This window comes from Melopsittacus undulatus, chromosome 12, assembly GCF_012275295.1.
Source record: "Melopsittacus undulatus isolate bMelUnd1 chromosome 12, bMelUnd1.mat.Z, whole genome shotgun sequence".
Lineage (NCBI taxonomy): Eukaryota > Metazoa > Chordata > Aves > Psittaciformes > Psittaculidae > Melopsittacus > Melopsittacus undulatus.
Window position 1 is genome coordinate 17824120 of NC_047538.1, and position 15709 is coordinate 17839828.

The following is a 15709-nucleotide window of genomic DNA, read 5'->3' on the forward strand; positions in this document are numbered from 1 at the left end:
GGCAGTAACCTTTATGGCTGCAGGTACCCAGGAAGCTGGCAGCACTCCATATACTAGGACAGAAAGGTTGCAAGCAATCAAAAAAAGAACACGTATTACCTGTGGCCTTTGTGGTCATCATCAGCTTCTGGGAGTTCAGAGCAGGACTGGGAAAGAGCATTCCAGCTTCTTCTTCCCGAGAGTACTTCTGCTGCAGAAATGATGTTGCCTCATAGCACACCTCCCTCTCATCCTGTACCTCTACTATACCTTGGCAGTGCAGGTAAGTATCTAGCTCAGGTGTTCCATCCCAGGAACTACAGCTTCCTGTGTGGGTCCCTTGGCACTTTGCAGGAAGGATCAGCTCACAGTCTCTGTCTTCAGGAATTATGGGAATGCGTTGACCCAGATCATAGACACTCTTACAGCAGCTTGGCAAGGTGTCATCAGGAAGCGTGTACTGCACATTCACTGCATAGTCTTCTGTATAGCAGCCACCACCTCCGCTGCCACTGTTGCTACTACAGGCTACCTGTTTCTCTTCATAGAAGCAGCAGGGCAACCCCTCACATTTTACTCCATCTGTCCTATGCAAGTGGTCTGAGTTAATACTGTACAAGCCCGAGGAGTTCCCTGACTGTGGTTCTATTCCTGGGCCACACGTCCCCCACAGCTGAGAGCTAAGGTAGAATGCATTACAGTCAGCTGTCCCACTGCTAGGCTCCAGGGCAGAGTGCTGGAATTCAAAGCAGTATGCACATGCTTGCTCCATAAGCGGCCCTGCTATCTCTGGATTCTTCCAGTTCCTTTTAACATCCAAGGCAATACCAAGTGTGGCCTCATGTCCCCCCTCTGAGGTAGTGCCATTTGCATCCCTGTGCTCTAGCGAGGAATTACTGCTATAGTTCGTATCCATGCTGCAATTAGACAGTTGGTCCCCTGAGGAAGAAGCTGGCACAGGCTGGCAGTCAGCACCCACCAGACTGTGACCATGAGCTGGGAGCTCATCCTGGTGGGGGCCCTCCAAGAGAACAATTGCACCCCTGTTTGCACCACCAACCTCACCCACTCGGCAAGGGCTCTTACTGCGGTAAACGTATGGGTCATAGTCACTGCTCAAAGAGCTGCGGAAGGTGGAGCAGCTCCCATAAACCCCCTGGTTGCTGACCTCCGTGCAGTCAACCATGGAATCACTAGAGGAGCAGTGACACTGACCAGAACTGCTGCTGCTGCTGTCACTTCCAGGGCAGTCGGCCAGATATCCACTGCAGACTGAACGATGCCCATGATAGCAGCTAAAGCTGGAGGTACTGCCACTCTCCAAGTGGGACGAGGGCACTACATGTACCACAGGAGGGAAAAGCATGCTGCTACCAGGCTGAAAGGCACGGGAAGGACCCTTTGAGGAAATGCTGGCTGGAAGCTGTCCATCTTGCTCAGGGTAACTAAGGCCTTGGAAGTAGTAGTGCTGATACATGGTCTCATATTGGGAAACGCATGCTGCTTTGGAAAAGTTGCGCCCAAACTTGGATCTTCGGAAGTTGTGAGCTGGAGAGTAAGCCCTATGTTCCAGGCTACAGTGATGCATGTTTGGTCCACGGTCCAAATGAATAGGCTGGTAACTTCGGATATAGGCTGGGGACGGGGCTTGGTAGAGGCTCTGATCACCATGTCGCTCAACTGTAAGCACTGTGATGGGGTTTCCATGAGGGTCCATGCTTGTCCGAGTAGGATATGCTGTTATCTGGTTTGCTCTGTGCACTCGGCCTGGGTAATGGACAGGCAGAATCACCCTCTGCTGCCGGCTGCGTGCTGGGTTGATGGATTCCAAACAGACTGGACCTGCATTTCCCTTCTTCTGTTCTGAATGAGAGAAATCAGAGTGGAGAAGTAGGAGGGAATAAAAAGGAACACATTTTGTGCAAAAAAGAAGGATATTTTGTTCCATTATATTACACAACAGAGTTCTTAAAAAAAAAGCAACAACTTTTTACACAGAAGGAAAGAATAACAAAACAAACTCACTCAAGAGCATCTGCCTGGAAGCCTTTGAAACATTCAATTGGATTTTCATAAAATGGAAAAAAAGTTAAGTGATTACAGATACTGTTTTCATATGCAAAGGTTCCGCTTACACAATATTCCTGATCTTGCAGCTTAAGAGCCAGGCTGGCAGTTACTGCTCAAGTTTTCACTTTACTCTTTATTTTACATAAATGTGTATTAATAGAAAACTTTTTCAAAACAGAGGAAATTGAAGGGAGAGCAAGTAAGGGAAACTACCTGCCAAGCTACACCACCACTGGGAAATAAAAAAACAATATGTTGTCTTTATAACTAGAAAGAGAAAACATAGCCATCTATTCTATCCATTTCTCTTTGCATTCAGCAGCTGACCAACGCTGCCCTCTGCAAGGCATCAAGCCCATAGCCATAGAAAACCAGAAATGCGACCTCTTACTCCAGGGCACACAGTAATTTTAAAAGACTTTAGCCTTAACTGTATTTCTAGGGTTGTGTAACAGTAAAGACTATGAGCTCTGGGGCACAGTTGTATAGGCACAATTTCTGTTTCATCTTGTAAACTGTTAAGCCCAGAGTGGATGAGAGCATCTTTACTGCAGCACTTACCTATGATGTTATGGCGACAGTGAGGGCAGGTGTGATGCTGCAGTAGCCAAGGATCCACACATTTCTTGTGAAATCGGTGAGTGCAGGGAATAACACGCAGTTCCTACAGGAACAGATGATGGAACATGAAAAAGTATTCCTTCCTAATGAGCGAATTTTTCACAACTTACTCCTACTTTTTTCAGCTACTAAACTGATAATTTGCTCATCTTTGAGTGATAAGGAAAAAACACCATCTGTTCCAACACAGCCAAAAGCACAGCAGCTACTGATCAGCTCTCACTAAAAGAACAGTCTATCCTTCATTAGAGTTCCATGCAGATAAACCACATTTCTTTAGGAACTTTTTGCTGTGTGTCACTATGACCTAACACTTTGAAGGAGCCCATCATTAAAGTTTTTCTTAATATATTAAATGAACTTCAAAACCAATTATCAATAGAGTCCATTTAATAATGCATCTTGCCTACAACTATTAATAGTGGAAAACACTCAGGGAAAAACAAAAACAACACAGCGTATATGATACTCTTCCCTTGCCCAGCACTCTCATCCAGTCTCCAGCTATTATGTGTTCACAGGATTTCCCTGAGCCTGCTGGATGTGTACCAGTTCAGAAACCTGAAACAGATCTTTCTTTCAAGTGCTGCTTAAATGTCCTCACGAGCTCTGGTTTTGAATTTGTAACATGCTTTGGCAAGAAGTTCCACAGGGCTACTACCCATTGACAGAGAAACAGCACATTTTGATTCACTTTGCATCCCAGCAGTTTCATTTAACTCCATTGGGGAAAAAAAATCAATGTCTGATTCCTGTTCGTGCTCTCCATTCACAATTTGTATTCCCTCTGCCCACAGTCACTGTAGGACTAAACAGTCCCAGTCCACTCAAGATTTTTTTTTTTCCCACAGAAACCATTCCAAATCTTGGATCACTTCTTGACTGCCTGTTTCTGAAGACCTTCGTTTCCAATATATCTTTTGTGAAATGAGATCAGAAGCGCACACACACTCAAAGTAAGAGGATGACTGAACCTACCTGGTGGTGTAATCAGGTTTCCTGTTCAGTTCCCTAGATTTCCCTGTCTCATTTCTAATATTTGTTTTGCCTTTTTGACTTCCACGAAGCACTGATTGCTTTCACAAAGCTATCAAAACCAGCTGCAAGATCTTGTTCCTGAACAGTAATGCTCACCTCACAATCCATCACTAATACGTGTGAAGCTCTTCCCTATGCGTATCACTTCATGCTGAAGTTCATGCACGAATTTCTTGTCCAGTCAGTTTTGTACAGTGCTTATGAACTTCTTGTCTGCCTTCATCCTTGCTACTCTAAATAATTTCCCATCACCAAACTTCATTAATTTTCTGTCTGCAGCTTGTAACACCCCAATACTGCAGCTGGTATTTTCTATTGCCTTATAAATTATTATTTTTTTATTAATAATTTCAAAATAAAGTGTCATCAATTGTTTATATGGAAGTTTAAAACAGTGATTATTAACTGCTTCTATTCTATGGAGCCTCTTTCCTATTTCATCCTTTCATTGCTTCCTCTGGGCAAAACTGTGTCACAGAAGGCAAGCACCAACATCAATGCAGTTATGGAAACTGAGGAGTCAAAAGATGGTTCCTGAACCTTCTGGCACCTTCTCCTTCTCTTTCCTCTCTTTTCCCAGCAGTGCTATATACCTGACATTTTAAAGACAAGGTGCTACATCACAGTTTAAGCAGCAAAACATGAAATGTATCCCTTATGCCAATGGAGCTGGCACACACCATGACCTTAGCACACCATTTGTTAACAGTACTGAAGAGAACTAAATACTGAGGTAACCTGGACCGAGAAAAGCAACTCAATGGAGGTAGCAACTTGCAAAATTAAATCCCTCACCTCCTGCCTTGTAGTATGGGGAGAAAGCTCTTGAGATTCCTTTGGGAGGTACAGAATGCAGCCTGAGCTTGCTACTCAATGCAATCAGTCTGGCAAGTGGTAGAGCCAGAGCGCAGAATGTATCCAACAGCCAGCTGTGTACCACAGTGCTAAATTAAAACACATTAATTTCAGCCCATGTTGAAGAAACCACTTATCCTTTACCTCCCCATCAATGTACTTCTCCAAGCAGATTGCACAGTCAGAGGTGGAGCTGCTACTGAGTGTGTCCAGTGCTCCACAGCTACCTTCCCGATGTCCCTTACTTTTGGACTTAAACTTCCGGGTCTCCATTTTTTCCAGTGCTTGCACTGCAAGCCTGTTCATGGAATTCTACAACAGAAGAAAGGAAGAAATATGAAAAAAGGGAAAAAATACACCAAAACAATAAAACAAACACCCAAAAAAATCCCAACAAATAGGCAATGCTGCTGCGTAAGGGACTATAATGTAGTAGCACAGAAACACCACCATATTAATGTTTCTTACCAAATCATACATGGTCCAGACTAATGTTTAATTTCATAAGTTAAGCAGAGGGAAAGCTAATTAGAATTTATATCAGAAGCCTCTTAAACAAAAGAAAAAAAGTATGCCAAACACAGTAGTGAGAATGGTAAGTTACTCTGAATTGGAACAGGGTGAAAGAGCTGACAACTGGGATACACTGCAACTGCTTCACTAATAAGCAGCAACTACTTAAGGCAACATATGAGTTCTAGCCAGGAACTTTTTTAACTGTCAATATTGATGGTAATACCCATTATGCTGCTACCACCATACTAGATGAAGCAGTACACGAGAGAGGGATTAAACTGAAATGTTACTAAATTAAATTTCCTCTCCCCCTGAATTTAATCAATAGATGTTTAGAAAGGCAGCGGGCTGTTTTACTGGAGAATTTATCATCCCCCTCTTTAACACTGCTTTTTAACACTGCTGTTGGCCCACAACATCTTTCTGATTCCCATTCAGTATGTCCAAAGAGTCCTAAACATCTACACTACTTTGCATCCCTTCTACATGTATATACTGGATAGTTTTACCAGTACAAACTTCAGAGCTTGTTAGCTTTCATTTGCTTTCCTTTTCATGTTTGACAGGACAAACCTCGAAGCATTTTACCTAGAATTTCTCCTAACTAAACTTTTCACCTTGCAAACCTCTCCCATTAAGAATCAATACATGCTATTCTATTAAAAAGAGATGCAATTTATTTTAAATTCTGAAATCCTCTCCACAATACAGCAACAAGTGCCTGGACTTCAACTAGAAGTACACCAGAGCTACTAAATCAACCTCAGAACCACCAAAAATCTTATTCCTTCTCCATGATTAAATGGACTGCTTCTGTACTTGTCATTTCAGGATTTAACTGAATCAACATCACAGGTCAATGCAGATCTCCTTTAAAGACATTTCTTAATTCTTCCGAAGGCCTACATCCATGCATAAAAACCCTTTCACAAAGACAGATATTTTAAGTCAGTGTCCAGCACTTCCAAAAGAAGCGAGCAAGTTCTAGGACAAGGAAAGAGAATTTAACTTTCAGCATTCAGTGAGTAACCCATTACTGCTCTTACCTGACTACGTCGCTGTTTTAGTTTGATCTTGACAAGAAGAATAAGGCAAACAAGAGACACAACCACAAAGAAGGCCAGGAAAATTCCCATGTCAAAGTACTCGGTCGGTTGCTTAAAAAATAAAACAAAAATAGTATTTTTCCTTTCTTTCGCTCAATTTCCTATCTGTTTTGCCCTTCTCTTCTCTACTTTCTCAGTGGTCACTGTCCACAGTCACAATGGCAAAAGTACACACTGTCCTGTTCATTAACTGGGGTTCTAGGAGACAAAACCTGTGTCTCAAGTCACTGCACAGTATGCCAGTCACTAGATAGCAGCTTTACAGTGTCTCTGAACCAATCCCACAAGGCCCAATTTTAACTGAGTGAATCACACCCACACAAATTTTCACAATTTACTGGTTTGCTTCTGTACTTAAGTGAGGGAAAGATAAACATTTGAATTTTCAGTGAATGGCCCAATTCATAAATACATTTCTTAACAGAAGAATTCCATAAAAATACAGAAAAGCAAAGGGACAACTGGACATGGATGACCTCTAGCTTTTTTGTTCTTCTGTAAACCACATGTCTGAAAGAAAGTCCAGAAAAAACATTTTGTATTACAATTGCAAGTATCAGGTATAAATTAATCTATGTTTAAAATACCACACAGAATTACTAACACAGGGTATGCTACCTTACAAATCTGAACTACCAGGAGTGTGCAACAATTGAGTTAAATAGGAAAAAGGAAAACTTCTATTATCTAAAATTTTTGGCTATTTATATACTCAGAAAAATCCTCATGAAAGGCAGCAGAAGCCACATTGTGGATTCTATACTTACATGAAGTGTAGCTGCTTGTCCATAGTGCAGTTGCTCAACTTATTTAGGTCAACAGAATTTCACATGTATGATGCTCATGAGGAGCATCAAAACGTCACTGCACTCAGTGCTGCCAGCAAGCACTGCATGAAGTAACTGCAGGGCAATACCTAAAGTTTCTGAAAGTCTCACCCGTGGGGGGCGATGCTGAATCCTTGCTCGTGCCACTTTCTGCTTGTTAACGATGTTCATCAGCTTGACAGCATCAGCTCCCTTCACATATACCACTGGTCTCTTCAGAGGGTCCTCTGAGCCCTGGTTCAGCTACAACAAAAAGAATCATCTACTCAAGAGGTGCATTTCAGGAAAACAACCTTTCTTTGGACAATGAAGAGAAAAGTAAAGGAATATGAGTGTGGAATTGATTCAAGCACCAGCTGTTCTTCTCTAGCACAGACCTTCACTTAAGTACTCCACAGACATAAATCTGAATGAAACTTTTGACTTAAGCTGCTTTATTTTTACTGACCAAAACTAAGATTAAGGATAAGCAGGCATTATTTCTGAACAGCAGCTTTAACTTAACTGCATTGTGTACTGGCACATGTATTAATATTTCAGTAAGGTAAACCTCAGAATCAAGAACAAAAATGTGCACATTCAAAATAAATTAAAAAAAAGAAAAGAAGAAATTGGCTTTGGTATGTTTTCTAAACCTTTGTTATTTCAACTTTGCTATTACATTATTCATGTACAAACTTCTTTGGCTTTCTGAACAATCTCATATCAGAGTCTTGCTCTGTAGGCTCTTTGTGCCTAGCCAATTTATTGAAATCAATAATTTCTGCTACTTAACTCAGCAAACTCATTCAAACAATAATTTGGGTTCTAGTAACCAGTAGAGCTATTTATTACAGAATAGGGGCCTCAAAGACCAAAGCATGAGTAGACAGCTTATAAATTCACCCTTGAACTTCCTTCCAGGTACAGCTAAGTTTTTTGAAAGGCCAAAGAGTCAGAAAATAACACAGATGGAAGGTACCTCATGAATCCCCAAACTCCTGGTCAAGGCTGGGTCAACTATGACAGGAGACCAGGCTGCTCAAGGCTTTAATGAGACACTGAAAACCTTCACATGTGGAGAATGCATAATTTTCTGGCCAACAAATCAAAAAAAATCCTATCTGCTGAACTATACATCAGAGAGGAAAATAACACAGCAAGAGAATTGTTCAGTTACAGAGCATCACCAACATGATAAATTCATATAGCTTATTCTGACCCACAAGAAAAATCCTAGTATAGGGGAGGGCTGATAAGAAACAAGCAAGGTACTGATAAGTGAATGGAAATGGTACAAAGGAAAGAAGAGATGACAGGAGTGCAAGTAAATTGAAGAAGAGCAGCGTATGACAGAGATACCATATCTACCTGCTATTTCTGGCTAAAATATGTAGAAATTACCAACTGACTGTTTACATCATGCTGTTTACAAAGTACTCTACTTAATTTGTACAGATGATGGTGACAGATTTCTTTGAGACGTTAAAACAGATTCTTCCTAGTATGTGACTGGACTTCTGAGAACACTGATCAAACTATTTTTAAAACAGATGTCTTCAGAAGAAATAAAAACTAATAAGTAACTTGATTCTAACTCATGGATCCTACGTGTCTGGAAAGCTTACTGGCCTATGGCAAAATCCAGCCACTGTCCATATGTTCCCAAACACACATCCTCTCTCAAGCTTTCTTGGCTAAGAAAGAATTCACCTGATTCCTCAGCAGCTTTTGCTGCTGCCAGACTCTTGCCAAACATTATGCTGTGTATGCTGTTGCTCTTCTTCAAACTATGCAAAACTACGAAACAAATCAGACTTCACAGAGTATTTCTAGAAAAAAAAGCTTCATTCTTAATCTACAGAAGACACTGAGATCAATGGGAATAAAGCCCACAGAATCTGTACTTAAAGACCTTCCATTTTGTAGCAATTCCACTACCAAACTGTCCAAGGACAATTCTCGTGGTCAGGCCTCCTTCCTATCGCAGATGGGACTGCCCTTCGTAATACTCCATTTCCTCCCTTTCAAAGCACTCTCCCTCAGTCCTATTGCTTGGTAACAAGCATACCTGGGAAAGCTTCCTTAACAGTTCCCCTCAATGTCTCAGGATACCTTCATTTGAAACAAAGAGACTCCATATTAACTAATGTTGGGTTTTCCTCCATTGTTACCCATCTGTCATTGTTCTCCACAATTCCATTGTGAATGCCAAGATGGTATTTATTTCAAAGAAAAATTAATTAGTACCCCTGATGCTAAGGGTTCCAAAGAACTCGGCTGAGAGTCAAAATGCATGAAACAAGTGTCCAGAACAGCATGAGAACAGAGCCAATCAAGTAACTCTTATGTGTGGAGTATGAAAGCTGATCCAGTCACTCCTCTCCTGTTTGTCTTTGCATAGGCTGCCTCTGTCCTCAAATGGAGCCTACTTTGTCAGCTACTGCACTAAGCCACTAAACTCCTTCCACCCTATTGGTACACCCAAGATACTCAATCATCTACTAGTTCTCCAGCTACTGGGGACAGTTGCACCCAGTTTATTATGAAGAATCAGGGAAGGACAACAGTTGCTGGTAGAGGGAAGTAAGCAAGAGGCAATAATTCAGCTTTGCAAGGTCAAAGCAGGGTGGCTGAAAGTAACTGGAATCTGTAATACAGAGAAAATATTAGAAAAAGACAGATAACTTTGTGCAGATAATTTTTCTGTGTATAAAAGGAGAAAAAAATATCCCTGATAATATTTGGAAGATCAAGGCTGTAGCCTTGATGCACATGCAGAGCACAGTCCTCAAAGCATCCACTGCACACAGGCTCTGCATTCCCTTGTCCAGGATGCTCATTTCAGAATTAAAGCCAGCCTTTTTAAAATATACATTGCCTCTCTCTTCCCTAAAAAGTTCAAGCAACACTTACACATTCAGCCTCACTTGTTTCTGCTGTAGCACAATGTTCTGTTTCAAGACAAAACCAAACCAGAGACTATTTTTCTGCTTGTTGTATTTCTTCTCTCTATTCAAAACTCAGAATTGGCTGGGGGGGATCTTGCCAAAGCATTTCACAGAGCTATGACCTCATCCACTTCAAATAAAGAGATGGAAATTGTACTGAGATTCCCCCCAAAAAAAGAAAAAACCTCTGCTTCTCCACAAAATACATAGGCCAGAAATCACCAGCTGTGAACAAGAAAGAAATTATATATTTTTTAAGAAACATGTTTGGAACCAGGTTTGAAAATCATTTCTCAACCTCAAAAATAGCAGCTGCTCAACAATAGCATCAATCACTGGCTGGGTAGGGCCACATGTCCTGCATTTTGTACACACAGCTGGGCAAAGAAAACCTCCTTGACTAGATAATGGTCCACAAAACAAAAAGCTGCCTCCATCCTATCTTAAAACCTCAATCTCAGTCCTGGATTCTGGACTCTAGCAAAGGTTAGAAAAAAAAGAAAACAAACAAAACTCTCCAAACTTTTCTCTTCCTAACACATTCTCAACATCTTCACTGCTTCTTGCCTGCCCAAAGCTACCCAGGGTCAGCAGCCTCACGTTTTAAGGCAACTGTGCTCCGAAACCTGTGTGCTCTCAAGTTGTGCTTCAGCAACCCTAACAGAACCCAGCTGAGACTGTAATAAAACCAGGCTTCCTTCTTCATACCTGATCAATGGCATCTGGATTTTCAGAAACATCAAAGATGACTGCTGTGGCTCCTCGCTGTACTGCTCGTTTTGCCTGAAATTAGAAAGACAGCATCCTCAGTCCCACTACAAAAGATGACTTCTTACCCCAAAAATGACTCCTCACCTCCAGATAGCAAATATAACATTTTGTGTTTCTGTGCAGTTAAAACAAATGACAAAATAATTACAAACACAGTAGTTCCTGAAATAGCATGGAATGCAGTTAAACTTCACTATAGCTTCTGCAGTCTCCCTGCCCCCTCCTTCTCAAACAAGCTTTTAAAGGAATTCAAATGTGATTTAAATGCTCCAAAGACTTTAAAGACAAGAACTTTAAAAAAAATATTACTTTCTTTTTCTCCATGTTACTTTGGAACTGCCATTGAAAACAATATTCCCTGTGACTTGCGGTGGAGAGACAAACTCAGTGTAGAAAATAAAGGTGGACAAAGTTGTTTACTGTTTTTCAGCATCATTCTCAGAGTCACGACAAACTCCAGCATGCCACAATCCTTGCAGAAGTGCTCTTCCTCACCATTAGAGGTCAGAACTGCTGCACACAACACTTCTTACCCAGAGAAGATTAGACCTATTTTAAGCCCATGGCTTTTCATCAAAGATGCAGCCCAAACCTGGAGTTACCAAGAGCACAGAGAAGAAATTATGATGTATTAAAAAAGCCCTGGGATATAGAAAGCAGCATCTTAACTACCGAGGCTAAACTGGTATTTTTACCAGTTTCTGCCACTGCTCCATGACTCCCGAGACTCCCAGTGTCTTTTAAAGCTGTTACTGCATCTGTTGGATGCACAATGCAAGTAATTGTTTCTCCAAGTAATGACAGCTATCACCATTACAGCACTAAACAAGAGGACGCTGTCTCCTCATAGAGATGAACTTAAAATTGTGATACAAGAGAAAGACAGAGAAGTGATAAATTATGAAACATCACTGTTTTCCAGGAATGCTGCTCAGGACAGAGATGTTGTTTGAACACCTACAGGCCACTTTTTTTGGCTCTGTTCTTGTATTTTGTTTTTATTTTCAATCAACCATGCCCATCAGGCAGTGCATGAGGGAAACCAAACCCTGAGCAGCGCCCTTCTGAGCCCAGCAGGTATTTGCCTCCTCTCAAGCCAGCACACCCGGGTGTCACTAACAGCTGCTCCGGAGGAGTAGTTAGAAGGACTCTACAGCCCGTTCAGCAGCGGCGCGGGGCGGCCGCTCGCCCAGGCTTCCCTCAGGTCACCTCCCAGACACGCTGTGCTCGTCCCGCCCCAGCGGCTCCTCGGGGAACGATCGCGTTCCGAAGACGTTACCGGACTGCTTCGAAAACCCCCCCCGGCTTGTGGGCACCGACGGCCGGCAGGAGCCAGACACCGCCCCGGAAGTGACGTCCTGCCGCGGGGCGCTGCGGGGCCGTGCTCGGAGCGGGGTTTTCGGTGGCTCCGACCTCCCTGCGCGGAGGGGCCGGTACCGCCCGTGGTACCGCCCGTGGAGCCGCCGCAGCGCTGCCGCCAGCCGGCCCTCCAGGTCTGTTGTAGAGAGCAGCCAGAGCACCGCCCCGGGCCGAGGAGCCAGCAGGAGCCGGCAGGAGCCAGCAGCAGCCGGCAGGAGCCGGCAGGGGAGCCAGCAGGCCGGGTCCAAGCGCCGACACCTTCCCCCGTCAGCCCAAAGCAGCAGCCGCGGCCCGGTGCGCTCGAGGCTGCGGCCGCTCCCGTCGCCCCAGACCTGCGCTCCTGGAAACGTCCCGGCCCTCCTCGGCCAGCAGGAGCTCAAACTTGACCCAGCGATGTAAATCCCGCTTCAAATAATGCCGGTGCAGGCCTGGCCCGTGACCTCCTCATTTAGCGTTACTCTGCATTTAAGGACTGCCCCTACACGGTGCAGCCCATGGCAAGCAAACAGACGTCTCCTCCAGGCAATTCCCGTGCAACTGGCAAGAGTGGAGGGCCCAGACTATATCCCTTTGTGAGATTGACTCCTGTGGTTTAAAATAAATGACTATCACTACAGCGCAGGATTCTTCCTTCTTCTCTCCCCCTCCCCCCCACGAGAAATAAAAACAAACAAAATCTGACAACTGCACTTCTACTCATTCAAATGATCGCTCCTTCATAGTGACAAGAACCTCCCCACTTTCCTCTGTTACATCTGAAAGCCCCTTGCACTGCAGACCCATGCACTTGACCTGCTCACGCTACAGGGCTGCTGTATGCAAGAGCCACCACATAACTTTTACTTCTGTAAGGTGCTCCAACACCCCCTTTGGAGCTCCAGGGAAGTGTACATACTCTGTGTAGATCAGCAGCTAATGCCAGCTCAAGTGTGCAAAAAACGCTGATGTGGAGAGAACTAATCATGCCTTAGTCCTAGAAGCAAGGCTGGAAAAGGCAACAATCTTCAGCAAGCTTGTTATGGGCAATTCAAAAATTATTTTGGCCTTAAGTGCAAACATACTAAACTGTGAAATACAGGTTAGATACAAGTAGGTCTTCATAGGATAGAGACAAGTACCTGGCATCTTATTTATAGCCATTTAGGTTGAAAATACCATTTTAGATTTGTCAACACCAATCATTGCCCCAGCACTGCCAAGCCTACCACTAAACCATGTCCCCAAGCACCACATCTACACATCTTTTTGAATACCTCCAGGGATGGTTACTCCACCACTGCCCTGGGCAGCCTGTTCCAGTGCTTGATAATGCTTTCGGTGAAGAAATGTTTTCTTAATACCAGTCTAAACCTCCCCTGGTGCAGCTTGAGGCCGTTTCCTCTTGTCCCATCCCTTGTTGCTTGAGAGCAGAGCCCAGCACCCTCCTGGCTCCATCCTCCTGTCAGGCAGTTGTAGGAAGCAGTAAGGTCTCCCCTGAGCCTTCCCCTCCAGACTGAACCCCCCAGGTCCCTCAGCTGTTCCCCATCTCTCTTGTGCTCCAGGCCCTGCACCAGCTCCATTGTCCTTCTCTGGCCCCACTCCAGCACCTCAATGTCTCTCTTGTAGTGAAGGGCCCAGAGCTGAACACAGGATTCAAGGTGTATCCTCACCAGTGCCCAGCGCAGGGGAGCAATCACTGCCATGGTCCTGCTGCCACACTATTACTGATACAGACCAGGATGCCATTGCCCTTGGCCACCTGGGCACAAGCTGCTCATATTCAGCTGTCTGTAGACCAACAGCCCCAGATCCTTTTCTACCAGTCAGTTTTCCAGCCACCTTTCCCCAAGCCTGGAGCATTGCATGAGGTGGTTGTAACCCAAGTGCAGGACACAGCACTGAGCCTTGTTTAACATCACACAACCTTCTTGCTGTCAAGCAAATCAACACTCCCACCCAGCTTAGTGTCACTTACAAACTCACTGAGGGGTCACTCAATCCCCTTGCCCAGATTGTTGAAAAATATATTAAACAGTACTTGTACTTATCTATATCATAAATTATAGACAATATGCACCTTGACTGTAATTATTGTTAAGAGCTTTTTTCACTTTAGGAATCTTTTCCATTACACTGTTAGTTTTCTTCTGTAAATAAGCATTAAAAAGAGCTCAGCCATTCGCTAGACTCTGTTGAAAAACCTGGCAGACACTGGACTATCTTCTCCAGTTGAATGTTGGATGTAGACATCTCTAAAGTAACTAAAATTATCAAGGATACAAACCCCACCTTTGAACTTGCCCTTCCTCAATTCCTTAAACATCATCTGCCTAGGACTTTACCAGAAGTCCTCTCCTAGAATACATCAGGTTGACTTTGTACTCAAAATGTATACAGAAGGATACAGCATGTTAATGACACATTTTTAAATGATCTTTTTTTCCAAATACATATTTGCTACCTCCATGTTTCTGCAGTGTAGACCTCTAGCACAGAGATCATCACAGCTCATGGAAAAGGCTGTTGAAGTGTTAGAATGTATTTTGGACATCTACTTGTTTGAACTCACTGTTGATAACCATTACCAATAAGATGCACATTAAATACTATCTCAAGTGAAAATGTGGAAGAATAGACGCTGTAATGTAGAAAGGATGAGAGGAAACACATGGCAAGTGTGAGGAATATGTATCTTCACATCTCCAGGACAAAGAAGATGTTTATTCAGTTATTACCTCAAAGAACACCAGAAAGATTTGAAGAGCTCTGCACTCCCTTCCTGTGAGCAAGACTAATACAATAAGGAAGCAACAATTTCCTTGATGAGACAACCCAAGGGACTAGATGCTTACTGAACAGGTGAACTGCTTCCTCTCATTCATTTGGATAGGTAGGACAGCAACAATCAGAACAATAAGGTCAGCCACACACTGACATTTAGAAGGACTTTACATGCTTGCAGATAGAAACACTGCAAGCATCTCCTCCTCTCCTTTCTAGTATAACCTCATTTCAGTTAATATATCAATTATTATAAATAGTGAAGAAATCAACATAAGAAAAACTGCTTCACAGGGTCTCAGTTTCACAGAAAAATTATACCAAGGGCATTAGCCTTTATTCATCACACTTGCTTCTTTGCCAGAGTTAGAATTCTCTCCCAATATACAGCTGTATCTACGTATGAGGATATGGCACTAATCTAATGGGTTGCAGAGAGTGAATCAATTACAGATGAAAGAGGTATAGAGGCTTGGAACCATAGGTGGGGAAATCAAAATTCATTAATCACTTTTAACTCTGCCATTTATATCAACATAGTCATACATTATAGATTAAGATAGTAACTCAACAGCTTCTGTTGAAAATAGTTATTGGTAGAACCAGATTACTGTTTATATATTTTTTTAATTAATATCATAGTTTAAACTGAAAGAGTAAAGGGAGAAAAAAAGTAGTTTAAAAGTATTGGCTGCCTGTGTAAACCCACAGATACATCCTGGTGTTCTAACACTATGCTCTCACAAATGCTTTTACATTAAAAAGTATGTATCTGTCTTCCTGGATTAGCCTCCTGGACTAGTTGGATCATCCATCCAACTCTAGGAATTCTCTTCTTGGAACTTAGTGCACTGTAAATAACAAATATTAATTATAA

At 42.8% G+C, this 15709-nt stretch overlaps 2 protein-coding genes across 3 annotated transcripts in view; one reads left to right on the forward strand and one right to left on the reverse strand.

The window, feature by feature from the left end:
• KREMEN1 (kringle containing transmembrane protein 1) overlaps positions 1-3540 on the forward strand; it is a 41199-nt gene extending 37659 nt beyond the window's left edge. Inside the window, exon 10 of the mRNA XM_034068297.1 lies at positions 3522-3540. The gene's annotated coding sequence lies outside the window, so the exon portion shown is untranslated. The remainder of the gene's footprint in view (positions 1-3521) is intronic.
• Positions 1-15709, reverse strand: part of ZNRF3 (zinc and ring finger 3) — a 95572-nt gene that overhangs the window by 21770 nt on the left and 58093 nt on the right. For both annotated transcript variants that reach the window (XM_034068296.1, XM_034068295.1), the window contains exons 3-8: positions 10651-10725; positions 7124-7255; positions 6126-6236; positions 4708-4875; positions 2611-2713; positions 100-1842 (exon numbers count right to left, since the gene is read on the reverse strand). In XM_034068296.1, the coding sequence (XP_033924187.1) occupies positions 100-1842; positions 2611-2713; positions 4708-4875; positions 6126-6236; positions 7124-7255; positions 10651-10725 (2332 nt within the window). The remainder of the gene's footprint in view (positions 1-99; positions 1843-2610; positions 2714-4707; positions 4876-6125; positions 6237-7123; positions 7256-10650; positions 10726-15709) is intronic.